Source organism: Triplophysa dalaica, chromosome 3 (genome assembly GCF_015846415.1).
Source record: "Triplophysa dalaica isolate WHDGS20190420 chromosome 3, ASM1584641v1, whole genome shotgun sequence".
NCBI lineage: Eukaryota > Metazoa > Chordata > Actinopteri > Cypriniformes > Nemacheilidae > Triplophysa > Triplophysa dalaica.
In genome coordinates, this window is record NC_079544.1 from 22,860,558 (window position 1) to 22,887,339 (window position 26,782).

The following is a 26,782-nucleotide window of genomic DNA, read 5'->3' on the forward strand; positions in this document are numbered from 1 at the left end:
ACATGCACACGCGCCTCTCGGATGCAGCGGGAGGAATAGTAACAGCTTTGAAGACGCCAAACAAAAGGCACGGAGGAGAGAATCACTCCACGCTGCCTTCTGCCCAATTCATTTCGGCATCATTAGTTTTGGGCGGCTCGGACAAAGACGGCCGGGTGTATGATGTATGATAAATTATGCTAATCGCATTCGACTCGAGCAGCCTGCAGGCTGGAAGCTGATCTCCGGTTAACCCAATCAGAGGGTGCACGTCTGCATGTGTATGTGTATGTGTGCACGGCTCAAACAATAGACACAGCTGATGGGTTGCACCCATCCAAACTCCTTTTCACGTCTCTTACCTGAGGTGACGGTCCTTGTACTGCTTCCTCTAACCGTCTGATGAGCATCTGGTGACAAGAAGCCTCCTTGGGAGACGGGCGAGCACTCTTTCTCTCTCTCCCGCGGGCCCCTCAGCTCTGTGTCTCCCCTGCCGTGAGGGGGTGTGTGTCTCAGCACATGTGTGCGTTGCGGCGAGGACTCGGACTCTCTCTCTTCTCTTCCCAAGTAACCAAGTCTGCCCCTCCACCCAGTTTCCTCTTGTTTCTTTCCACTTGCTGAAAAAGGCGAGGCTCCGCCCTTGCTGTAAGGCGACTGGCCGAGCTGCTCCACGGAAGGCGGAGACCGAATATCAGGTGTGCGATTTTCCCCACTCTCCGTGAGACTGAAGTATCGAACCCCTCTCTCATATGCCGGGAGCTGAGCGGAGCCCGTCTGATTGGGCGAACCCTGAACGGAAGGCGGAGTGTAAGTGGGTGCCGTGGACATCCCCATGCGAACATCTGCGGTCATTGACTGGGAAACGTTTGTCACCGTGGCAACAGAGGCCTGGGTGGTGGCTACAGCAGGGGAGTGGACCAGTAATGCAGAGAGGGGCTCCAATTTCATACTTCCACGTCGTAGCTACAGAGAGAGAGAGAGAGAGAGAGAGAGAGAGAGAGAGAGAGAGAGAGAGAGAGAAAGAGAGAGAGAGAGAGAGAGAGAGAGAGAGAGACGCATTATGATTTTTTTGATGTTTTTTGAAATCGTGTCCATAGCCCCTAGAGAGGTCAGAGGTCACATATAGACTACAAGGGCAGCTGGCAGAGATCGGATGCGCTTTGCATACATAACAAACAACCTCTCAGACACAAAGACATGCACAAAAATTGAAATGTTATGTAATTATCATTAATAGTAATTATTTATACCCAGCTGTTTAAAACAACTCCAATCCCAGTTATTTAAAGCAGTTAATTGGAAAAGTTTATCTTGCAAAAGCACTTTCTCACCCGTGTCAATTCTTCCCATATGACTCTCTTTGTGGAACAGAAACAAATAAGATTAAATAAGTAAATTCACCTTTAATTTTGATTATTTTGTAGAGTGTAGGGAGGCACGCAATTGTGGAAAATTTTATTTTGCCTTATAATTTACAATATTATCAAATCCAATGTAGTATTAACACAACATCAGTATTCATGGATTATGGGTGTATTATTACACCCATTTTTTCATGTTCCAAAGCAATCGTACTGACAGGTACGCCCACCTTATGTGTATACATTTGGTCTTGGTCAAATCACACCATGAACTGACATAGATTTGGGGGCGTGTGGTTACACAAGGTGTTTCAGGCAGGTCTGGGTGAACATCCGCTTGTCGATTGAATGCATCTTTTGTTCCGACACTTTCATTTTTGCAATTTAACGTGTCTAATTCATGCATCAGCAACTTAAAACACACCACAGACACAGCAAAACACATATTCACGCCATATGACCCCTTTCAACTTTTGTGGGGATAGTTCACTTAAAAATGGAAATTCTATCACCCTCGAGTTGTTCCAAATCTGTAAAAATGTATTTGTTCTGATGAACGCAGAGAAACATATTTGGAAGAATGTTAGCAATTAACATTTCTGGGACATCATTGACTACCATACTAACTGTCTGCTCTTACAAATTCTAAAAACACACACTTTTTTTTCACGAGAACAAAAAAGTTACACCATAATGTTCCTATTATGCTAGTCAGTGATGCCTCAGAATTGTCAGTTGCTAACATTCTTCCAAATATCTTTGAGTTCAACTAAAAGAAATGTATTCAGATTTGGAATAATTCAAGACATAATTTATAATGGAAAATCATCTAACTAATAATTAAAAGGCAAAAAATCTAAGCAAAGTTATAATGCACAAAATGCAAATGCAGCAAAATATTCAGCTTCAAAATTCAAAACTTGCTCGGACAAATCAGCTGCTGCGATAAAGGCAAGGCTCTAAATAATCAGCCAATCAAAAGCCTCTGTCCAAAGTCTTACTTGCTCGCTCTGAGGGGGACCAACAGAATCATTAGTCACAGCGGGTCGATCTGTGTGACTGGATGTGTCTACGTCATGTGTAAATTCCTGCAAATGGCACAACTTAACTTTCAGGAGAGCACTGCCTGGAGTTTACCGAATACCTCTAAAATATTCAGAACACAACGGCAATTCTAATTTCTGTTTTTGAAAAGTGTGCCGTTTCTGTCCCAAACTGAATTGTAAAAGAATTATTATGTCAAACAAAAAGAACCCATAAAATAATATTTTAAGTCACTTTACTTCTTTTCCTAAAAAGATTTTTAAATTGTCAAATAAATGACACACAAACTAAACAAAACTTTACATCTTTTAGAATATATGAAAAAAACAGACCTGTTCAACCTCGCCCTGGGTGATGGGTTGGGTCTGGAAACGAGGATTGGCCCTACGTTGACGGGTGTCAGGGCGCAGTACGTTTGCTGACGGGCCAGGGGCTTGTGATAAGCGGTTAAACAGTGCCATCTTCTCACCCAGACTTAATGTTGATAGGTCTGGCTCGTCATGACCCACCCCCTCCTCTTCTGGAATCGTCTCTTTTTCTTGCTCATGGTGACCCGAGCCATGCGCCGAAGACGCCTGCAGGCTGAATGGTACATTTGGAGCATGTTTACACCATAACAAGAAAATGATACATACAGATGTGCAGTAGACCAATGTGAGTGCAAAAGCAAAGAAAACATTGTGTAAATCTTGCAGCTCGCAACACCAACACAAATTTTATTCTGCAATGCAAGTCACCTTGGGTAAAAGTGACTGGCATATGCGTTAATCTTCTGTAATGGTGAGGAAAAGCATCAAGTTTCACCAGTGTAACTGTGTTATAAGTAGAAGGAATAAGTGAGTGATTTGTTTTTTTCAATCACATCATCTAACTTTTACCCAAGTAAACACATACAGAGGCTGATCTAGTGTCTGGCCATATAGAGACTTTATTGACTATATTTGAACTTCATAGTTTTTGTAATGCACTTTTTTCTTGTAAAAATGTTGATCGACGGGTGACATTTGGGTGTGAGTGCAAAACTGAGAATGTGTTTTGGCTGCTTGGCAAGTGATTTATTTACAGCTAATCTGGGCGACCATGCGCAAACGCAAACACCCAAAACATCTGGGCACACATATTAATATACTCCTGTGGTTCATTACACACAGTGACCTACACAATCTACACTAAAATTTTAAATCTTCTTCAAGATCTATGATTTTTTTTTAAGCACAGCTTGAACCAAATAAGGAAGTGCTGAAAGAAGAACTGCAATACTACTAAAAAAAGCAGCAGGGTAAACTTCAAGAAGCTAATTGATAAAATACACATTTAAAGTGTTTATTTGCAAAAATTATTTGGTTTTATTGCATTAGTTAGCATTATATTATTACTTAATCAAAACCCAACTAAAACTGGATTTCTTTAAAAGCCTGTTTTTGCAAATGAACTCTTCTTTTATACAAGTTGTAGGCAAAGGGTGGCTTCTTTTAAGAATGCTGAAACATAATATCATTGTGTATTATTTATTTTTAGTCACAACAATTCCCACAGTCTGGTGTGTTTACCATTATTCTCATTCTCTTGGATATAATAAATAAGGCTTAAGTGACCTTATATATATACTGATAGTATATACAGTATGTGTATACACCTATGCAATCATACACATGCAAGCATGTGATATCTAATTGGTAAAAAAGTGTTGTTTTTTATGCTACTATAGAAAACAATGTGTATTCTAAGCGTTCACCAGCAGAGGGCGCAATGCGTCAAACAGTGAGACAACGCTGGTTGATTAGCAGAGAAATCTCTACAGAACCTGCTACTGATCTCAATTATAAACTAAATTCTCTGTTTCTATGCTGAAATATGTAATTATATCAATGTAAAACACTTTCACACATAATACTCCGAGACAATATACTGGCAGATTTAATGATGTCCCCAAAAATTGTGTCTGAGCATCCTGACCAGCCTAACACAAGAGACACTGGCTTTTTCAATAAATAAAGTGTGTGAAGGGGTTATTTATTGAATAATGCTCAACAGAGCATAAGCAATCAATTCATTTGGCCAAACTAGATGCCCAAAGATGGCCTTTGACACAACGACATTTAATGGTTAATTGCTATTAAAGCAAGGTTATGAGTGCATGCAATTTGTATATTATGTCACACAAACACACAAAAGTAAACAACACCCAGGTCACATGATACCTGAAGCTAGTTGTGGAGGTGCTGACTACAGCAGGGATCGGGATTCTTGGAGCAGTTGTGTGAATAGTGATAACTTGGGTGGGGGGAGTGGGGGAACTTTAGAGAACAAAACAACGAGGAATAAAGTAAATGAAAATCAGTGATAAATGCGAGGCGTGCACAAAACGGTTGGGCAGTGAAAACTGTTCAAAGAAACATCAGAGGAGAAAGATGGCACCAAATATAGGATTACTAGAATGTGTAGAACTACAATGATGGATGCATTTGAAAAACATATTGAAAGAAAACATAGAAGAGGTTAAAAATGGACTCGGGGATGTGTGTGCATTGTAATGCGATTTAATAAAAAACCTTCAAGCAGGATATGACTTACGTCGCGGCTATGACCACTTCCTCTGGCGTCACAGGTTGTGTCCGTGAGCGATCCTGTGCTCGTCTGAGTCTCCGCTCGACCGCAGCATTGCGCGACCGGGGTTTGGGAACACCTCCATCTGAAGTTCTTTCCAACTCCTGTTAAACAACAGATATTTAAACGGATATTTCATTTTTCCCACAAAGTTCAATTATAAAAAGTTTACTCTGGTGCAAAAAAATTCTAACTATTGTAAGCATCTCATAACAACATGCCATCCTCTCTTTCACTCCTGATTTTTTTTATTGCTTCTGTCCCTTTAAGACTGTTGCAAGGTGCTCTCAGCTCCAATGTATTTTTTAACCATCATTTCCTTCAAAAACAGCTCTGATCTGAAATGTAGTGTACGTATTGTATTCTGGGAAAATTAAATTCCTCATGATGTGACCTCTAACATGTTTTTTGTAGCGAATTGTCTATGTATTACAGGTCCAGTGTATGAAATTTAGCAGCAACGAGTGGTGAGGTTGTGAATTGCAACCAACGGCTCACTCCACCTCTCCCCCTTTAGCAGCACTACTGTAGCTGACATAGAACGTTAGACGTCGTTACGTTTTGCTTCATTGCCGAAGTAGATAACACGTTCTGTAGAGCAGTTTGTCCGTTTAGGGCTACTGTAGAAACAACAGGGTAAATTCCATGTAAGGGGACCAGATAGAAAAAACCCATTCCAAGGTAATAAAAATATACCACTTCATTATGTACGGTCTTAATAATAAATCTGAATTTATGTATATTTTATTGCATTCCTCTCAATAGATCCTCCAGAAAATAACACACTTTAATTCATCCTGTACATGAACAGTAAATAAAAGTTTTATACCCTGAAGAGACATCTCTTGGCAGCCACACTCATTTTAGCTCGTTCATCCAATTTCTCTTCGTCCACTATAGAGAAAAAGAGTTTGGTGGATTAAAAGCAGCAAAAGAAAACATAATGGTTTACAAAGATGTATGAACTCACACTCATGCTCTGCACGTTCCATCTCTGGACTAAGGCGGGCCCTTTAAAAAAATAAAAAAATGAGGTATTGTTGCAAGAAATAAATAAACAAATTTCCTTTTACATAAACTGATTTAGAAAACAGAACAAAAAATAAAGAGCATTTCATTAGACATAAACATGCATATTTTAACAAGTTTATTCATTAAAGAACTTCCTATTACACTTTACCTATCAGATTCCAGTCTTTCAGCTGACGTGATTGGTTGGGTTCTGAACCTCTCAGAGGACTTCCTGTCATCCCCAGAAGAAATGTAACGCCGGGGCCGACGGGCACCTCTTTCCCGGTCACCACTCACAGCAGGATCAGCCTCCATAGGAACAATATCTCCTTTAGTTTCCCTTTATTAGAACAACAAAGATTGACAAAAGACAGAAAATTATATACTGCAAGCAGGGAAAGAAAAAAAAAAGTTACGTAGCACACTTGAACATATTAAAAAATCAACACAACACAAATCACAAAAACAGAAATGTTTTTCATGGTAGTCAAGCCTTGACAACAAATTAATTGACAACAGATTAGGGTAAGATTAAGAATTAAACATATCAACAAGCATTTTATACCAGACATATATTCTAGTCATGCACACTGGTTAGTTAACATCTAAAAATGATCAGTTTTCTACAGCCAAGACATATTCACACAAGCCGTTTATAATTGAAGCCGTTAGTGGTCCTTGATTAATCCTTCGTACGGCAACATTTCAGTAATTCATCATTTACATCAGCACTAATGCAAGAGTTAAGGATGTAAAGTTAGTGCTTCAATCAACACAAGTTAATGATCTTGACTCAGCGTGCAGACGAGCCTGTCCACATACAGTTCAGGCCTGCGTCCAGAAGCGTTCTCCAAGTAGGAATGTCTCAACTTCGCCACAGAAACTCGAGTGTCCAAAGAGCCCATTTCACCATTAGCCACGGGGCCCGCATCCCAAGAGTGAAGCCCCGCCCCCATTGCCATGGCAGTTTCTTGCCCAGCAGCACGCTCCATACTTCGCAATGCAGCAGACCTCCGAGTCACTCCAATGTCTGACATGGATCTGTTTCTGACTTTTGGCCTAAGGTCAACTGCATCCTGATTAACTCGATGTTGAGCTTGTGGGAGGGAAGAGCCTTTCTGCAAGTACCCTCCTGGTTCCCCCACCCTAGACTGCTGCTCATTGGTTAGCTGTGGCTGTGAGGTCATGAAGTCCGTACCTTCAGGTTGGTGTCCCTTTTCGCGTCCTTCCCAATGATCTGATTGACTGACCCTACAAACTCCCTGAACTTCCCATTCATCCAACTGGCAAATTTTGCGTACCCTACGTCCATCCCAACCATCTTCCGACTGGTTTATACCTCTTCTTCTGACATGCATGTCATCACTTTCAGACAGATTTCCCCGTCGTCTTCTACCATGTCCTTCTACCACAAATCTGTGGCTTTCTTGCTCCTCTATGTCCTTGATCCTTTTAGTATCACCGTGTACATGTGGTTCAACTGCATGTGCAGTTTGGCTTCTTCTATCAACTTGACTTTCACTTTCTTTGAAATCATCAATCTTCTTATAACTTTCCAAGTCGACCCCCACTAAGTTACTGCTCCAGTTACCTTTCCTCTCCTCTATTTTAATACTACTTCCTTGCTTTCTTCGTTCTGTTTGACCAATCTTTATGCCTTGCACTATATTTTCACCTCTCCAGCTGTTCTTTGAACCATCTTCTATATCTCTTATCTCAGACTGACTCATCTTTTTGACACCCAGACCTTCTCTGTCTTTTGGAATATCAATTACCTTTTTACTTGTTACTGTTCTTTCTTCCATATGAGATGTTCCTCTTCCATCATGTCCTTCTCCTTCCTCAAACTTCCTTTCACTTCTTCCCTCTGGGACGCCTGGCTCACTAATCCTTCTAATTCTGTAACTTTCCAAATCTTCATCATGTCCACGCATGGGATCATCAACACTCTTTTCCCTGCGGCGGATCTCTGAGGGTAGCACAGCCTTTCTGCTTCGAAGTAGCCCTCCTAAAGGCGCATCCACCCTGGATGTTGATCGTCCTTCTCTTTGAAGGGACTGAATCTGGTCGGCGCTATCTTTTCTTTTATCATCTACACCCTCTTTGGTTATAGATGTTGATGAAACCAAGTGTCTTTTGGCATCCAGCATCTCAGGAGGAGGTGCTGGCACATGGTGCATCACTGAAATCGAAGGTTGTGGTGGATTGCCATAAGGAGGAGTAGGAAGGACAGTTTGTCCGTAGGCTGGAGGTAGTTTTTGGACTGAACCATATTGCAAAGGGTGAACCAAAACAGGACCATATTGTGTTTGTTCATGTGATGGATGTGTACCTTCATCTTGAGGTTTCTTAGAAGGTGGATGAGCTTGAGTTGGTCGGTCCAAAGGCATCGGTTGAAGGATGGCCCGATATTTTTGAACAGGTGGATGGCCATCTCTACGACCAAGTAATGCCTGCTGGGGGTCTTTGTTTGCTCGGTGTGGTTGTTGGATAGCTCCCTGTGTTTGGGACAGTTGTTTAGCATCCAAACTACCTCGCCTTGGTAAAGACTGCTTGATTTGCCTGAACCCTGGCTGATGGCCCATGAAGCTTGGGTGTACTCCGGGCTCTTGCTCATAGCTTGGGGGATCTGCCCTTTGGGCACGCTGATTACTTGCTTGTTGACTTAAGGGTGTGTGCTGGTTAGCAGCCGAATCCATGCTGTGAGTTCGCTGGAACCGTGGTCTTTCCGCACTGTGCGCCCTTTGTTGACGTGTCTCACCACCCTGGTTTGGGGGTTCTGTGCTCCGGGTTCGTGGTTGGTTTGCAGATTGAGGTCGTGGAGCCAGATATGGTGGGGTCACTTTTGGATGTCGTTGTATCAAGGGTGCATCCGACCCTGAATCAGAACCTCTTACGGAGATTTCCTCTCTTGCCTGTCTCTCTCTTACTCGTATTCTTCATACAGGAAGGAAGGAGAGGAGTTAACAATGTATTTCACAATAAAAGGAGTCATGAATTAAGACATCAATTTTAACCCGAGCTTTTGTTACATAAGAGGGAATTGTATTCAAGCAAACATCCTGTAAGTGTCAGAACTGAAAAGGCCCTTGTTACTGAAATTACAACTGTTATGGACGCCAGGTCCTTGAATGCACCTATCTATCAGGTTGAACACCACCTGCACAGAAGAATATTAACGACTACTTCTCTAGCCCCGCCCACTGGTTCTCGCATGACAGTACTGAAATAACACAAGTTGCGCGAAACCAGATAGAGCGATTAAGCAATAAACATGCCGTTATGTCATTAAAGATCGCAAAATACTGTGCAGTCAGTGCCTGGTTGTGGAAAAATACAGTCGCTGCATAACCTTCCTACCTATTCCGACATTAGTAATGCGTGCTTGAAGCATATTTTTAAAGACTATTCGCACGTGATAAGTATTACCTGGGGACCTCTAGTCATTTGTAATAATTGTAGAGGTTGTCTGTGATCTTAATGCTGTGCAAATCGGCCATGTCTGTAATTTGTAAAGTAAAAATTCCCTTACAAATTCCCTAACATATTCCTGTGATAATATTAGTCCCGTGTGATTGTTCATTTCTGTGATTTGGCTGGCTCATATATCATAATTCAAGGTTTTATACACTGTTTGCGAATAATGGAGGCTGTATTGTAAGGTTTAGACATAACCACGGCGGGACCGTGGTTCGCACCGGCCTCGTATCACGTAGCAGATCGGGAGCATAAGAGAACGATCGACCGGACCGTCAAAGAGACAGGACCAGGATCCAACATGTTTATGTTTGTATTTATGTTTTATTCGCCTTTTTACACATGTCTGTTTACTTTTGATATTATGTGATTAAATGTTTAAATGTTTGTCAGTTCCCGACTCCTTTCTTCCTTATATTGAGCTTTTCTACAAACGTTAAGTTTCTAACCAAATTTACAGAAGGCTCCAATTAAGTTTAGTACGCAAACTGCTATCTGCGGAGCGTTAACTTCCAAGTCAATAGCACACCCATTAAAACCAAGCGTTTGTCGAGCCAGCCTCAAAACCCGGGTAGAAAATAGCCTATTACTTATTGATTTTGAAGTTTTTTTAATGTAAAAAACACACCGATGTCATTGGTAGACCTCATACAACAGTATAAAACTTTAAACAAAGCCAGTTCATGACACCTTTAAAATCGACAAGTCTCCAGAGAGAAATCAAGGGTCAGCAATGTTCTCCAAAAGATCACAGTTAGTTTTTGAAGGATCTGTAACTTTAGAAATTAACAACAAGCAGTTACTAAACAAGGACATGAAAAATAGAAATCTTCTTACATAACCCTCATTTGCAACAGTTAGGGTAAGAACTCTTCAAATCAGATTCATATTTGCAGCAGTCCTTACCTTTTCTTTAACTTCGACCCATGTAAAGTATGTAACAAAACCTGCAATGTTATGAAGAGGGATGGTGAGGGGCAAATGTTACAGACTGCAGATTTACCTCTGCTGCACAAACTTGCTCTTTGTCTCACAAAAGACCACAAAACGCTTTAACAACTGAAGGGTAAATGGATACTACATTTCTCTGAATTTAAAGAGTAGGAAATCATGTACAAGTCTGTAACTATGGTGTTTATTTAGACCAGAACTCGAGTGCATGAAAACAAGACAAACGCGCGATGAGTATGCGCGCAATTCTCTCTATACTCTCGCAACTGCTCAACACTTGCTCGCTCGTCGGGTTGACTTTGATACTTTGGAGGCGGGACAATGGCAATTGTCTCTGCTCATTTGATTGGTCACTTCTGGTCTTACCTAATGATTAGTGTATTGCCTTGCCTTAGCAATGTGTATGTTAGTATTATAACAAGTAACATCTTGATTTCTATGCTATAAAATATAGTTAAACTTACATTTCATGTATGTCCTATAAAAAATACTAAAATTATAGAATGAAATGTCTCCTTTTGTAATTTAATTTGAGTTATCTAATAAAACTGGTAATGCTTCTGGTATAACCCAGTTTAATATTTACAAATAAAGCAAAAGAAAAAAATATTTAAATTCAATTTTAGAGATTGCATCATATTTTAATTTATAATAACTTGTGCTTTAATTCATACTGATGTAGCCTTTTAGTGCATTAATGCAACAATTTCATGAAAATGATTAACAATACAAAAGCAATAATGAATACACACACCGAACCATTTAATTTTTAACTTCCTGTTAAGATGGTATATATGTATATCCATAAAGCCAAGGGCAAACATAACAATGTAACCCAAGATTAAAAACTGAATAAAGTATTGTGTTATGCCAAATGATGACGTTTCTGTAAAACTGGTAATGCTGCTTTCACATGCTCTAGAAAATTCGATAATTCCCACTTCAACCCGGAAGTAACGGCTGAATTTGGTAACACCATATGTAATTCATTATGGTTCATTTTGACCACAATCCGGTAACTTGGTAACTCTCCCTGTTGAAAAGTGTAGGTTTTGAAGCATGGTAGCAGGTTTGTGCTGGTTTAAAATGGTAATTTGCTTGTTTAAGCTGGTTACGTGCTGGTTTAAGATGGTAATGAGCTTGTCATGTGGTGGTTTAAGCTGGTCATGAGCTGGTTTAGGTCCAGCACGTAACCAGCTTAAACCAGCAAATGACCAGCTTAAACCACCATTAACCAGCAACCATGTTTCAAAACCTACCTAATCAGCATATATACCAGCATTTTTTTAAACAGGGCTGGTAACTGAACAAACTGTGACGGACACAAAAAGAAGCTCCAATATTACATTACAACTCTCCACTATTACATTTTAATATCTTTAATAATGGGATAACTTGAAAGACTACGGTATATTTAAGATTAGAAGAAGCTGGTCATATACGGGGGTCAGTAGGAACAAACAAAAACAAGTGACTGTTTATGGAATGGTCAGGGGGAATATGAAAAGCTCTGTACTGTACTGGTATTTCTGTACAGTAAATTATGAGCATGAGGGGTGGATGTGGAGAATTAATGCTGGAAAGGCAGTTTAGTGGGTCGACAAGGGAATGGGTCACAATGACTCTGATACCTGGATGGCCAGTTGATTTGTGAGTCTGTTTCATTGTCCACTTCTCTCCTGAGGGACCACTCGCTCTGAGACAGAGCTGCCAGACTAAAGAACACAGAGGCTTAGACTCGCATCACCACAGCAACATTACCATGACATTTGCAACTGTAACAAAAACACTCATGGCCTCATCAATCCTCAGTGACCTTCAGGAAAGACACCATTGTGAGGTACTTCTGACTTGCTTCTCACCTAACCAATGTAATTAGCTTTGAGGTTTCACAATTTATTTCTGACATCATACTGTCTCAGGGTGCTTATGTAAGGACTGATCTCATCAGTCTGGATCTCTTTCTCATCGAATACTTTTTAGAAAATCTGGTATTTTGGTATTGCAACTAAACCTATATGGGACATTGGGCCACAAAGACAGTAGTAAGGGAACATTTTTTGAAATTTATAATGAAAAGCTGCATAAATAAGCTCTAGATAAGGACAATATTAGGCCCAGATATTACAACTATTTGAAAATCTTGAATATAAGGATGCAAAGAAAATCGAAATGTTGAGAAAATCGCCGTCAATGTTGTTCATCAGAGGCGCTTTAGTAGGATGTTGCTAAGAAGAAACTGGTTTGTTTTAATGCTCTCTATCAGTTTACCGCTGTAATGATGAGGTGGAGATTAGATAAGCCCGAAAGCTGAAATTCTCAAATTTACATAGTGAGTAATTTCCAAGGAGCGGGCAGCAGCGAGTGAAGTTTGTAGGCGTGTTTCTGGACATTTTTGACGCGATTTTGCCAAATCCACTCAACAAAACAAGTGTTGATATATTTGCGTTAGGAAATGTAGTAAATATCTTGATGGAACATGATCTGTACTTAATATTCTAATGATTTTTGGCATTAAAAGAAAAATCAATAGTTCTGACCCATTCAAAGAATTGCGGGCTATTGCTACAAATACCTGTGCTACTTGCGACAGGTTGTCATACAACTTCTCTCAACTTAAAGAGAACAAATCTTCATTTTCCAGTATTTATATACAAACATTTTGGTGGGTTTTGAGATGGATAATATCGATCTGGGTTTGTCATGAAATAATTATGTTTGGGAACATCTGTTCTAAGATACTGTAAGCACCACAATAATGACCATAAACGTGAACAACTTATATCGTCAACCAGTTCGACTTATTTTATAAAAACAAAAGTGTTCCTGTGAATGCTGAGAATTTTTTATTCATTTTTTGTAAAACAAGCAGTTACTGTCATCTCTTGTCCCCCATTATATAGACAGTATTAAAACTAGCACCCATACAATATAAGTCAACAGCACTAAAGTAAAGTGACATTCTTGCTGACGCCCAGCGAGCACTTCTACATATTTTATCCCAGCAGCGCAGAAGCTCTTTGGCATGATTATGAACCTGACTAGACACAAAAGACTGTCTATTCAGCAAATTTCCCCGAGCATGTTTAAGAGCTTCAGCATTATCTGACTGAAGGAAAAAAACGGAAGCATTATTCTTAAAGGCCACCATTTTAAAGGGACAGACAGAAGAAAAGATGATGGAAACTCTTAACCAGGTTCTGAATATATTTTTATAAGCATTTCAAGCTCTCTTGTGTTCATTTTATAAAATCAATTTAGAAGTTAGAAACCTCATTTTCATCTTAAAGGAACTTGACCAAGTGCAGAAGCAGTGTTGGTCAAGTTACTTGTAAATAGTAACTAGTAATTAATGACTTTTTCAATGTTCAATAGTGGATTTAGATTATTGAACAAATTATTCTCTCCAAACAGTATTTATTACTTTTTACTAATCAATTTCTATATCCTATATTAACCTTGATTAGTTAAGGGATTCAAGGAAAGACATGAAACAGCTCTTAAGTCATTCAAATAAATAATATAAAACTACATAAAGAGGTATTAGCTGACCAAAGAATTACAATTGTGATTATTTAAATTGTGATTTTAAAGTTAGACTTTGAATTTTGAAGTCAATTCCCCTTTTGCACACATATATTATGCACATTATTTAGTTTAATTATATCATAAGTAACTGTTATTGAATTATAGAAAATATATAAGTAGTCCCTTACTTTATATTTTCAAGGAAAAAGTAATTAAATTACAGTATCTATTTACTTTTTTACTAGTTGCACCCAACACTGAGCAGAAGGAACGTCTGAAACTGTGCATGAATACATACCCCTGCCTGTTGAGGATGTTTTGAGCTTGTTGTTCGATAAACAGATCTCCAGGAGAGATACCGGCATGCCGCGCCAAAGGTAAAGAGGCTCGACGCGCTGTCCTAGGAGAACTTGGCACCGTAACAACAGCGACACCCCTCGTTGGTTGTGTGGGTGTAGTTTCCATGGGAACTTGTGCTTCCTGCGGCCGGGATTTGGGACTTCGGTCTGGTGCACGTCTACTATTTTCCAAGTTCATTGCCCTCTCTCGCTCGGCCTCAAAGCCTGATGGAGGAGCATGTTCAGAGTCAGAAGGCATAAAGACCCGACCCATCCCTGAACTGCTGTACTTGGATTTGCTGCTGTTTCGTTCCTGAATGTTATCCCGCTCTTGCAAAGTCCCATCCCTTGTCCGGCTATCACCCTGCCACCTGTCAGGTGGAGTTGCTTTGTCCGACAGGTCAGACTCTCTGCGGGCACGTGTGAAGCGTGGCGCATAATCCATATCCACTTCCTGGTCGAGCAGGATTCCGTAACGTTCTGATAACTGGCGGCGACGTTCGGCTTTGTAGCGCGCAATCCGATCGGCTTTGGAGCTGAGGCTGGCTGCATCTGACTCTTGTGGGGTCGGGGGCACTGTGTCAGGATGGGTCGGTTGCTGTGGATCAGGGCGCATCCGAGTTCGGGATTGCCTTTCCGGAGCTTCGATCTCATCATGACTGTAGCGTCGTACTGGGGCATGATAAAGAGAAAAATACATTGTAATATAATATTATAATATATTCATTTTAATTATTAAATGTCTAGAATGGGATTTATAGCGGCCACTAGCGGTAAGTTTGAGAATTGCAACCAAGAAACACTGAGAAAGTGTGTCTTCTCATGTTGATGCAGGGAAAAGATCATGCGGGCATTAGAAAGACTGTAGAAGGAGCATTGTTTTATTTATTACATAAAATACAGCGAACTCGCTGTGTTTAGTTTAAGCTGATTCAACGAACCAACTGCACAGCTTAATACATTACAGTGATGTACGTCATGTTAATTCAAGAAATATCAAAAAATTAAACTAACTTTGGATGCAAAACAAACACAGCTAGCTCTTGTTCAGCAACTCTTTTTTGTGTGCTGATAATGAAACAGAGCCTCTACTGTGGCTTAATGCCGCAACTGCAGTTACAAATGACAGTCTGTTAAAAGCACACAGCATTTCTTGTGAAGACATCGTTTTGGCGAGAGTCTGATGTGGCACGACATTTGATGGAGGCGGCCGCCTCAAATTTCTCTATGCAGGAAGAACCCTGTTTTGCTTTTGAAAATTGAAACAAAATGCTTCCTGACACATTGTCAAGGTTTTATATGCTCTACAGACAGAAATATTTAATCGATTCATTTACAGATATTTATATGGAAAGTTGCCTCAATGTTGCCACCTCTGTTTGAAACATACAATTGCTATTTCTGATATTTATCATTCATTTAAATATCAATTTAAATAATATCAATAATTATCTATTATAAATCATTAATATAAGTGTAACGTTGGGAACCCAGGTACACTCGCATGTTTAATCAATATTATTCAGTTTTATTGTTTCTTAAAATCTAAAGTATTTGTGATCTTAAATTATTTGCACTTTAAAGATAGGTCTTATTTCTCTCGGTCAATCATTTTACGTAAAGCACTTTGAATTGCCCTTGTGTATCAAATGTGCTATGTAAATAAACTTGCCTTGCCTTGAAGCCAATTCGATTCAAATTTACACATGAACATTTGTCTCTTTAATAAATGTTGCTCAAATGTTTCTCACATTTAGTAAAAAATGTAAACAAAGCTTAGTAAAAAAGAACAAATTCCATGAACTGTGTCATGTTCTTACCCACAATGCCGGTATCACTAGGATCTGAAGCACGGGTGTAACGTGGGGTGTCCTCCTCCAGTAGCCGATTGGTCACCAGTCCGCCTGTGTCCTGCACGCTTGTAGCAAGAGCGCTGGGAACGTCTGTTTCGATCCCCTCCAGCCTGCGCGCTATCCTCTCTTTTCTGAAAGATAAAAGAGCTTCAAAGCCTCAAGACATCAGTTGAACATAAACAGAGAACCGCTGGGGGAGAAAACATACCTGTTCATTTTTGGATTACTTTCGATTACGCTTTCAAATTGCTTCCTGAGATCTGAAACTGAAAAGAATTTCGGTAAAAACTAAAAATTTAGCTGAAATTTCAAGAATCATCTTACTATATCCTTATTTAAATGTACTATACAGTAAGAATGTTGCAATGTTATCTCACCTTTGGGAAGCACAGAAAGGATGTTAGCATCTATATCTGTGGTGCTTTTAACTTGTGGAGTCCTGTCATCAACGCCAAAGCTGTAAGCCAGAGATATACAATGTGTGAAATTGGAAACAACACTAATATCACATGCCCACTAACAACAGACTCAACATTTAATGGAGAATTATTTTTGTACTTTTGGAGAATTCTCCAAAAGTACTCGACTCCTCAGTGGTCAGCAACAACAGACCAATTTCACTCCTGCATTTCCTATCCAAGGCTTCTGAAAGAGCACAGCCTGCTGGAGAGTCAACAATCCGGCTTCAAGAAAGGACATTTTCTTGTCTGCCGTTGAAAACTTAGGGCAGGCAAGGGCTAAATCCTTGTGATCTGTCCTTATTCTACTTGATCGCTCTGCTGCATTCGACACTGTGAACCACCAGATCCTGCTGTCCACTCTCTCTGCTGCCCTGCTGGGCATCTCTGGAACTGTACTCAAATGGTTTGACTCTTATCTTACAGGCAGATCCTTTAAGGTATCCTGGAGAGGCTAGATATCCAGACCTTAACTGGAGTTCCTCTGGGATCAGTTCTCACTCCTCTCCTCTTTTCTATATATAAAACCTCCCTGGGTCCAATTATTAAAGCACATGGGTTCTAATGCATTTTTTTTGCAGATGATACGCAGTTTTATTTATCTTTTCAGCCAGACAACCCCCCCCCCATCTTTGCCTGTGTCTCTGCCTGCCTTCTCGACATCTCTTCTTGGATGAAAGAGCATCACCTACAACTTAACCTCTCCATGACAGAACTCCTGGTTATACCGGCCAACCCATCACTTGAGCACCACCTTACCATTCAGCTTGGATCCTCAGTTTTAACACCCACCAAGTCTACGTGGAACCTGGGGTTGACGTTCGACGACCAGCAGAAATTCACCTCCCGCATCGCAGCAACCACTCAAACTTGAAGGTATGTGCTCCACAATATCAGGCCGTTCCTATTGGATCATACCTCTCAGCTTCTAGTCCAAGCTCTGGTCATATTAAGACTGTACTTCTGCAATTCTCTGTTGGCTGACCTTCCAAGCAATGCAGTCAAGCCCTTGCAAATTATCCAGAATGCAGCTGCACATATAGTTTTCAATCAGCCTAAAAGAAACCTTGTAACACCCCTCCTGATTTCACTTCACTGGCTGCCAGTTGCTTATATGCTCTCCAACTCGCAAGTTGCTTTGGATAAAAGCGTCTGCCAAATGTATAAATGAAAAGGAAATGACAGTGAAAATGTATAGAAAATATATGATTGGGTGTTTCTTTTAAAGTGACCGGTTCAGACCCGTAGAGCAACTCAATTCTTCCTCCAACCAAATTCAATATGTTCAAACTCTGTAGACTGTGCACTCCATAAAACTAAATGAAGATTTGTCTTCATTTTTTTCAAGATGCCAGCGCAGTGAGCATGTGACAGGCCCTATACCGATGTGTCCCCGTGTTACAATTTTAGATGAATTAGCACGAGGTGTAGAGGATCTTGAACATTCTCTTTAATATGACCACAGGAATAGATTAGCTGCTAAGGTATTTATACATCTAGAGTTCCCCTTCATCATGGCATCAGCTCTGCAAGACCAAACAGCACACTCCAATTACTCCTGTTTACAGCAGACCCAGCGCGACACAACCTTCTCATAAAAACGGTAGAGATGTTGTGTGCAAAGAGCTAGATTGAGTTCAATTTCTAAAGAAACTTAGTGGAAGAACAACTGACCCAAAAAAACGAATTATTTTTGAGAATTACAGTTCCACTTAGATGCATTGACCTTTAAATGCATCAATAGTCCGAAATTCGTGATGTATCAGCTCAACAGATTGAACATGTTCTGTACCAGCTTAACTGGAACAAAAGATAAAACACAGACCCACGCACACTCTGGTTCTGTGGTGATAACAGCACACAATGTGTTTAAGCTATTGTAAGAATCCTTACCTCTTCTCTTAGGCCATTGTCTTCCTTTCAACAAAAGAATCTGTGTATTGTTCAGCGTTTTGATCAATGTCAATCCCATTCACGTAATCCAACCATCAGTGTGCATAAACGAAGCTATGTTTATATGCATTAAACAACAACCTAGCAAAAAGTACAAATGTGAACTTGGACAACAAAACCAGTCTAAAGTAGCACGGGAAAATATTTAGTAATACATTGTGGGGTCAAAATTACCGATTTTTCTTTTTGACCAAAATCATTAGGATATTAAGTGAAGATCATGTTCCATGAAGATATTTTATAAATTTACAACCGTAAATGTATAAACACTTTCGTTTTGTGAGTGGACGGCCTGCTACAGTGCCTCAGATTAACAAATTCAAAAGGCGATTTTCTTAATATTTTGCTTTTTGCACACTCAGATTCCAGCTTTGTAAACAGTTGTTGTTCCGCCAGACAGTGTCCTATCCTAACAAACAATATATCAATAGAAAGCTTATTTCTTCAGCTTTCAGATGATGTAAAAATTAAAATTTCGAAAAATGTACCCTTAAGACTGATTTTGTTGTCCAGGGTCACAAATACCAGTGGATGAGCCTTTAAATGTCTATGTAGTAGGGGTGTAACGATACACTGAGCTCATATACAATGCACAATACTGGATTTATGTTTACAATTGCATTACGAAATTTGTTAAAAAACAAAAATGACTCCTAATTGGCAGAATTTTTTCCCCGAAACATGAACCATTATTAGTAACATTTGTTGTTTTGTTAAAGAATTGACAACATTTAAGGTTTAAATCAACCATTTTTATGCACATTAATGAAAACTGAATAGATATGTCATTGAAAAATAAAACTGAATTTTTTTCAAAATATACTGCCATAGCACTACGATACAATTTTGTATTGCGATACATGATACGTGATATGCGATACTTTGATATATTGTTATACCCCTACTAGGTAGGCATCTGCGGAGCTAATGACTTCATTAATCTCAATCCATTTAGAGTTAAGTGGTAAAGAAGGCAAAGAGATTTCAGTCAGCTATGGATTAATAGAAGCTGGTTAAAAGTAGAAAAGAAAAGGGGACAAAACTAGTGACAGAGAGCATCTAACCTTACTGCACGTTTCTTCAGTAGTGTAGGGCTGCAGAACTTCGCAGGAGTTTCACCAACAAGACCTGCAAGAAGAAACAAGCAACCAATGCGGGTCAACTTCATATCAGGTTTCAGACTGCATTAAATAGTTTTGAAAGTAAAAAAGATTTATTTATATACAGATGATTAGAACATGAATTAAAATTCAGCATAACGCATATATTTTCTATATAGTCATTTATATAATAAATGAATAAACTAAATAAAGCAATACAAAAGAAGATGTTTCGAAAAATGTCTTGTCTCTGTGGTTTTGTGTGAAACCAAGGGATGTCAATTAGGTTCTATGTTGTTTGGCTACCAACATTCTTTAAAGTCCGAGTGAAATAAAATACATTCAATGCTTTTTTTTCAATAAATATTGCAGAGTTTATTGTAAATAGTTTCTCAATGTGGGTCGTTTTCTTTTTAAAATTCGTGAGCACTCATAAGCTTATTAGATGGATCGTCATTTACAATCCATTGAAAACAGAGTTGAGACACATTTTTCACGTGGTACAAGGATCGCTCAATAGTTCCAAACAAGTTCGTGCTGTCAACCTATTTAAATGGATTTTAGCGGAACAAGACATTCAAATGAATTGGCTCTAATTGCAGTGTTTGGAACTATTGTTCACTCCATGACACAAATTACTTCCGTATACCATTCTTCCAATGGACATCTATCTGAGTGTCTTAACTCTGTTTTTAAACGGCTATTGGGCAGAGCACGTTATTTTCACCCATTCAAACTGTCAATCTGCTGCCAGTTCTATTTCCAAATCCAACGGCTATGTGGGCATCCAATCAAATTGCAGAGAAAGACGAAAGCCACCCCCACTCTTTTTCTCATTCAAAATTCCATTTCACAAAATACGTATAAATACGAGGTTAAAACAATCGCAACTTCCAGTTCACAGGATTTAAAGATACAGTATCTACTTTTGTGGTCTAGGGTAGAAAGTCATACAGGTTTAAAACGTCATGATGGTGAATAAATGATGAGGACATTTTCACTTTTGTGTGAACTATCAGTTCAACTTTTTTTGCTAAGAAATTTAAGCAAATAAAGCTACACAACTATCTACCACAAACGTAGATGCTAATCATTTCAACAAATTCACACATTTACAATGACTTTCAATAATCCACAGCATACAGAAAACAGTTCAAGTTAATATCCCTCCAGCATGAGATAGGCCGTCTGATAAACTTAGACCACATAGTGTGTGTGTGTGTGTTCTAATGAACTTAAAGTCCGCAATAGATTTTCAGATACAGCGATGCCAGAGAATCACTTTAAGATGCTGACAGCCACAAATTAACCAAGAAGAGACGAGGAGAGAAGAACGAGGGATTTTCTAAAAATACTGGATGGGGAGATCAGGGTAAAAAATAGACCCTGCTCAAAGGTCCACCCTCACTCTTAAACACATGCATTTTGCAGATGAGAAAGACACCTTTTAAACCTCTTCACTATACAAAAGTGGCTTGTGTTATGGATTAGATAACATAATGTGGAGACAGCACAACAACAATTATCACATCCTGCCATTAGCACGTTAACAGATGAAGGGAACATCTATATATTCAGATTTATAAACAGACTGACAGCTGCATGCGAGCCTCAACATAGACTCATTTGGCACCTGTGAAATTGAAAATTGTGCCATCTGTAATGAAGAGATCAGGCTTTGCCAGAGGTCACAATATTAGGCACACAAACACTTTAGATGCACTCAGACACTAATTGATTTTTTATGTTCCACTTCATCGAGGCCTAATTTCATGTTTCATGTTACAAGTTTCAACGGCTGCTCTTCACATCAATCTCTAAAGATGCACAGTGGTTTATGGTTGATATATGGACCAAAAATGGCATTTCAATTATCATGTCTTATGTGCAAGCGGTTTTGTTCACAATATTGTTTGTTACCAACCAAAACCATACCAACAATACCAACAGAAAAAAATATTTTAAAAAAGGGAATATTGAGAAAATAAGCATTTATTTATTTTATTTAAATGTTTAGTGTACATTTCACTTGCTTTGACAATGACATTTTTGTTTAAGTTTTAATATAATATTCTATCAGTCAAGTGACAGTCATGCATCATACTTTGTTTGTTTCTAATAACCGTATATCTTTGGCCACTCATAATAAACAAATTCATGCAAAACTGACACTTCATCAACGGTTACATTTTTGTTGTGAAATTTTTGTTGTTTACATAAATATTCACATTATATCTGGTCCGTTTACTGGTGCTTAGCAAAAAAATGATTTTTCGATTAAAAAAAAATATATATATATATAAATATATATATGTCGCTATTAAGTTCACAACAGTCACCCCTACACATCATTGGGTTTCAGATCAATTCAACAATATTCTTCAACACAAGTAACCTTTAAAAACAAAGGAAACGTGATGAAAGAGATCATATACTTCGGTTTGGTATCGTTTAAAATATGAATTTAAAGTCCACACAACACCACACTAATTTAAACAAAGCTTTAACTCAAACCACAGTCCCGCCTCTGTAGTTGCGGTACACAATTTAATTACACAAATTCCCTGTATACCGTCTTACTTTGTTTAGAATTACAATCCCCTGAACTTTCCCAAATCAATCATTCACACTGCCTGGTAACAGTAACCGGGCACAGAGTCAAGCTCTTACCTTGACTACACTGTGTGACGTGGTTGAGATAGTTAGTAATCCACGGGTTACTGAACATGATGAAATAAAAACAGATAAAAAAGAGAGGAAAAGGATGAAAAGACTGAAAAGACCTGATAACGGACGAGAAGAAGAAAGAGAGAGAGAGAGCGAGAGAGAGAGAGAGAGAGAGAGAGAGAGAGACAGCCACGAACAGACTCGACAAGATGGAATTGCACAGAAGCAAAGCTGGAGAGCTAAAGTAAACACACGGGAGAAAGAAGAGTGGTGGGGAGAACCAGGGAGAGAGAGCGATCGAGAGAGCAAGAGAGAGAGAGGTGTTAAAACAGTTCACAGGCAGTAATCTGATTACATGCAGAAATTAGCCAAAAGTGGATTATTGGAGCACAGTGGATTCCGGGATTTATGACCAAACACATAGATACACAGCAAAGCAGGAGTAACAAAGACATGATGTTGAAGATACAATTGTCCTTTAAGGGCCGCAATCCCAGAAAATACTCTTTCAAATGTTTATCGACCAGAAATTGAGTCACCAGCATGTGTGCAGAAACACCCTGTAATTTTACCAATCCATCTATACTTCTTTTTGTAATCTTCATTAAGCCACAACAGTGACACAAAACAGGCTGTTGGCGATCCCCTAACAATCTGATCTCACATTGATTCACACCTGCCCATGACCGCTGACAGACTCCGCCTTATGAGCGCTTCGGTCCTCCTTCCGCCAGAAACACGCAGTCAGCCATTTTCAGGCAAGAGCAGATGAAGCCACTAGTCAGCAACAAAAATGTTTAAGAAACAACAAATGTGTGCTGTTGTTGGATGTAATATGTAATATAAAAGGTGGCGGGGAGAAGACCTTTCTAGCGAGCCTGGGTTCATCCCGCTGCGACCTCGTGGACCGGAGTTATGAACGATCGAAAGTCCCGGGCGGGACGATGATGACTTCGCGTTCGGGAAGAATTAACTTTTTTCGGATCGACAAACCAACATTCACCTGTCTGTATACCTCCGGTCCGAAATGACATAGGGAAACGAGATGGGACTCGTTCAAACGATGCTGACGCGAGTGGATGCGACCCCTAGGTCGGGAGCTAGAGCTCAACGTAGCCGGAAAGGTTGAAAAATATAAGCTTCGGGAACCGGTGGCCCCTGTTGCTGATCCTTACATACCTTTCTGTCATATACAAGTTCTCTGAATGCATGTTTTTGCCTATATCCGTGTTACTGTCTGTTAGTAATGTGAATGCACATGATTAATCATCAATGCCCAACAATCCATAAAGCAAATGGTCAGCATGTGTTGTTCTATCTGTGATTTTGTCTTTTTCAGTTAATTCGTATTCATGAACAAGGTATTAAGGTGATTTTTATTGCAGTGAGTGTATGGTTTTGGTTGGGCAAGGCTTAACAGACGTAATTGCGCTTTCCGCCATATTGTTTGTCTTGATGTCATCCAAAGCACATGTGTAAGCGCTCTACCTCATATTTTGCATACGGGGAGGGGAGCAGAAGCTAATTTGCATTTAAAGAGACACGCACAAAAAATACACGTTTTCCATTGCAGCCACAAATGGCCATGTTCAAAATATTGTAATGAAAGATATGTGGTGTATTTTGGGCTGAAACTTTACAGAGACATTCTAGGGATACCACTGACTATTTTTACTTTGCAGAAAACCCCTAGTTTTGGGGCCCTTTAAAGAAACTGTTCCCAAAAAGAAAATGAAGGATATAGGCTTTCTTCAGCTGAACAAAAAAGGATGTTTTTCTTGTATACAGCTAGAGAAAAAATCATTTCAACTAGGGATGCTCCGATATGTAAATTTCGGCTGATAACAATAACCAATGATTCTTTAACATTGGATACCGATACAGTCTCTAAATATTAATATAAAATCCCCTAAGACAGAAACAAAAGTCAAAAAGTGGAAAACTGCTTTTATTTGAAAACATTGACCACGGAAAACAAGGTAACCAAGAGTTCTCTTTTTTCCCAGAGAAAATTATTTAAGATTTTCTGCTTTAACATATCGGCGTACCTTTTTTATATCGGCCGATACAGATAACATAAAAAAATTACCATTTATCGACTGATACCGATATGGCCGATAATTTATCATGCATCCCTAATTTAAACTATTTCAAAATTTCAAAAACAACTTTAATATTTGTACATATATTTAGAAGTTCAAGAATTATTTTTGATGTTTGTCAGTCTTTTTGTGTAATGTCATGTGTCTTTTACATTGCTGTTGGATGACTTTATACACAATATACATCTAGAAATGCTGACAAAATGAAATTTTGGTCTCCATTTATTTCTGCGTCTGTACATATTCAAATAGGGCAACAAACTGAATCAAAATGTATTGGTTCTTGTGCATGTGCAATATTCTCTATTCTTATGCACATATTATGGTTTGAACATGACAGCTGTATTTAATATGTCAGAACATGTTTAGATGTGTGATTTTATGCAATGCCCATTTTATTAACGATACACACAGCAGCTACCATAAATAAGGTTCTCTAAACCTGAATTCACAATCATGATGTACACTCATTTAAGGCAGTTAAATGTGTTAACTCCTGAAAATTTCAGGGAGTGCAACTGCATGGACGCGGTGCCATAAAAAAGAAACAAGGATGTGTTATGTCTCTGATGTGTAATGTCTCTCTCAGCAGTTCTGCGGTGCAGGGGTAACCAGAACAAAACTAAACACAGCACCTCTACCGATAGCAGTTTTCTAAACACTCACTTACAGAATGATCAATTACAGGTGTCACTCCAAAACTTTGGAGTGTCACAAGAAAATATGGTCCTTAGTATCAACCAGTGTCCCAACCAGTGTCCCAACCAGTGCCACGGTCGCGGTTTTCCCGCACAATTGGGCTATTTTGATAATGCAGTTGCGGGAAAAATGATGGAGCCACGGGTTGCAGGTTTTTGGGCTGCTTTCCTAATACACTGCGACTGCCAAAATGTTTACATATATTCTAAGGATAAATGTTAATTGACGAGATTCTTAATGTGTATTTATACGATGAATACCTGTCAACTCCAGGACCGGCCCATTCTCAAAAGTATGGGGAAGAGCTCAGCTCAACCAAAGAGAAAAAATATAGAGGTGCTATTAGACAATGCATCCGAATTATGCTTTTACCAATGTTTCGTAAGGTGCAATGTCACGTTGCAAAATGAAAGAAATCAGGCGTGAGTGTACAACAGTTGATTCTTTCGGCTGCCAAATATCACGTTTGAGCAGCGCTATACGCAGTCTAGAACAACTAAAACATTGATGTGCTTGTACACATTACACATATGCAATAAATTGAACCATGCTTATTCCTTAAGCAAGTTTTTCATGTCATATGAACAGATAACAAGTTTCGCATCCATTTCCGTGCGTGGCCTCGACACACATGGGATCTTTTTTAAAGGGACACTCCACCCAAAAATGAAAAATTCTGTTATGGATTATTCATCCTCTAGTTGTTCCAAACCTGTATACATTTCTGTGTTCAGTTGAACACCTACAGTAGATATTTGGTAGAATGTTAGCAACTGCAAATTCTTTGGCATCATTGACTACAATAGCAGAAAAGATTATAACGGTAGTCAAAGGTGATCCAGAATGTTTGCTTTTCCTAAATCCCCAAAAGACCTTTTGAGTTCAACAGAACAAAAAAAATATACAAACAATGTGAACTAAAACTAAAATTCAGATAAGTAAATAAGAATAAAAACGTCTTTTGGCAGTTCTTAACTTTGATTTGACAGTGGAAAATAATTGGGCCAGTTTTCATTTGTTTTGGGCTGGTTTTGAGGGGTCATTGGGCTGCTTTCAGGAAGCTAGTAAGCAAGATCCCTGTGTCCAGCAGCAATGACAAGGTAAGCTAACGTTTACATGATTACTGGCTAGAATTCTATATAATCTAGTTCAGTGTTGGGATGGGGCTATTTTATATTTAAATACCTTTGAAAAAAAGAATTGTATTTTGTATTTAAACTTTTACTTTGACGGGTCTTTGGGAAGACGCTTGTTTGCAGATAGCTTCATTCAAACAGTAAAACTATCTTAAAATAAACTCTAAGCTAGTCTGGTGGTGAAGTTCATGTGTTCATATCCTCATACAATGCAGACGCAGATAAATCCTCGACCATCATTCATCATAACGTATGTTATAAACTGTACACGCAATTCACTCAGAAAAGCAGAACAGCCAGATGCCATTGATTATTGTCACACACAAACAATCACAACCACAACAAACACAAAGCTCTGTATAATGCACATATTCTTATTATTCTACATATATGTCGCACTGTTCGTTTTACAAGTTACTTGGCCTGTCGGGCAAGTAAAACGTTCTCTCACTTGCCCATACAAAACATTCACTTGGCCAGGACAAGCGGACATGAGATAATGTTGAGCCCTTGGTCAT

General features: G+C 39.1%; 1 protein-coding gene across 1 annotated transcript in view; it reads right to left on the reverse strand.

Moving 5' to 3' along the window:
* Positions 1-22,388, reverse strand: part of svilb (supervillin b) — a 39,080-nt gene extending 16,692 nt beyond the window's left edge. The window contains exons 1-16 of the mRNA XM_056742999.1: positions 22,331-22,388; positions 19,625-19,688; positions 16,527-16,606; positions 16,358-16,415; positions 16,117-16,280; positions 14,257-14,968; positions 12,062-12,145; positions 6,825-8,939; positions 6,172-6,342; positions 5,962-6,002; positions 5,821-5,885; positions 4,959-5,095; positions 4,586-4,681; positions 2,717-2,966; positions 2,342-2,428; positions 342-942 (exon numbers count right to left, since the gene is read on the reverse strand). Coding sequence (XP_056598977.1) covers positions 342-942; positions 2,342-2,428; positions 2,717-2,966; positions 4,586-4,681; positions 4,959-5,095; positions 5,821-5,885; positions 5,962-6,002; positions 6,172-6,342; positions 6,825-8,939; positions 12,062-12,145; positions 14,257-14,968; positions 16,117-16,280; positions 16,358-16,415; positions 16,527-16,606; positions 19,625-19,688; positions 22,331-22,388 — 4,783 coding nt within the window. The remainder of the gene's footprint in view (positions 1-341; positions 943-2,341; positions 2,429-2,716; positions 2,967-4,585; positions 4,682-4,958; positions 5,096-5,820; positions 5,886-5,961; positions 6,003-6,171; positions 6,343-6,824; positions 8,940-12,061; positions 12,146-14,256; positions 14,969-16,116; positions 16,281-16,357; positions 16,416-16,526; positions 16,607-19,624; positions 19,689-22,330) is intronic.
* Between the last annotated feature and the right edge of the window lie 4,394 nt (positions 22,389-26,782).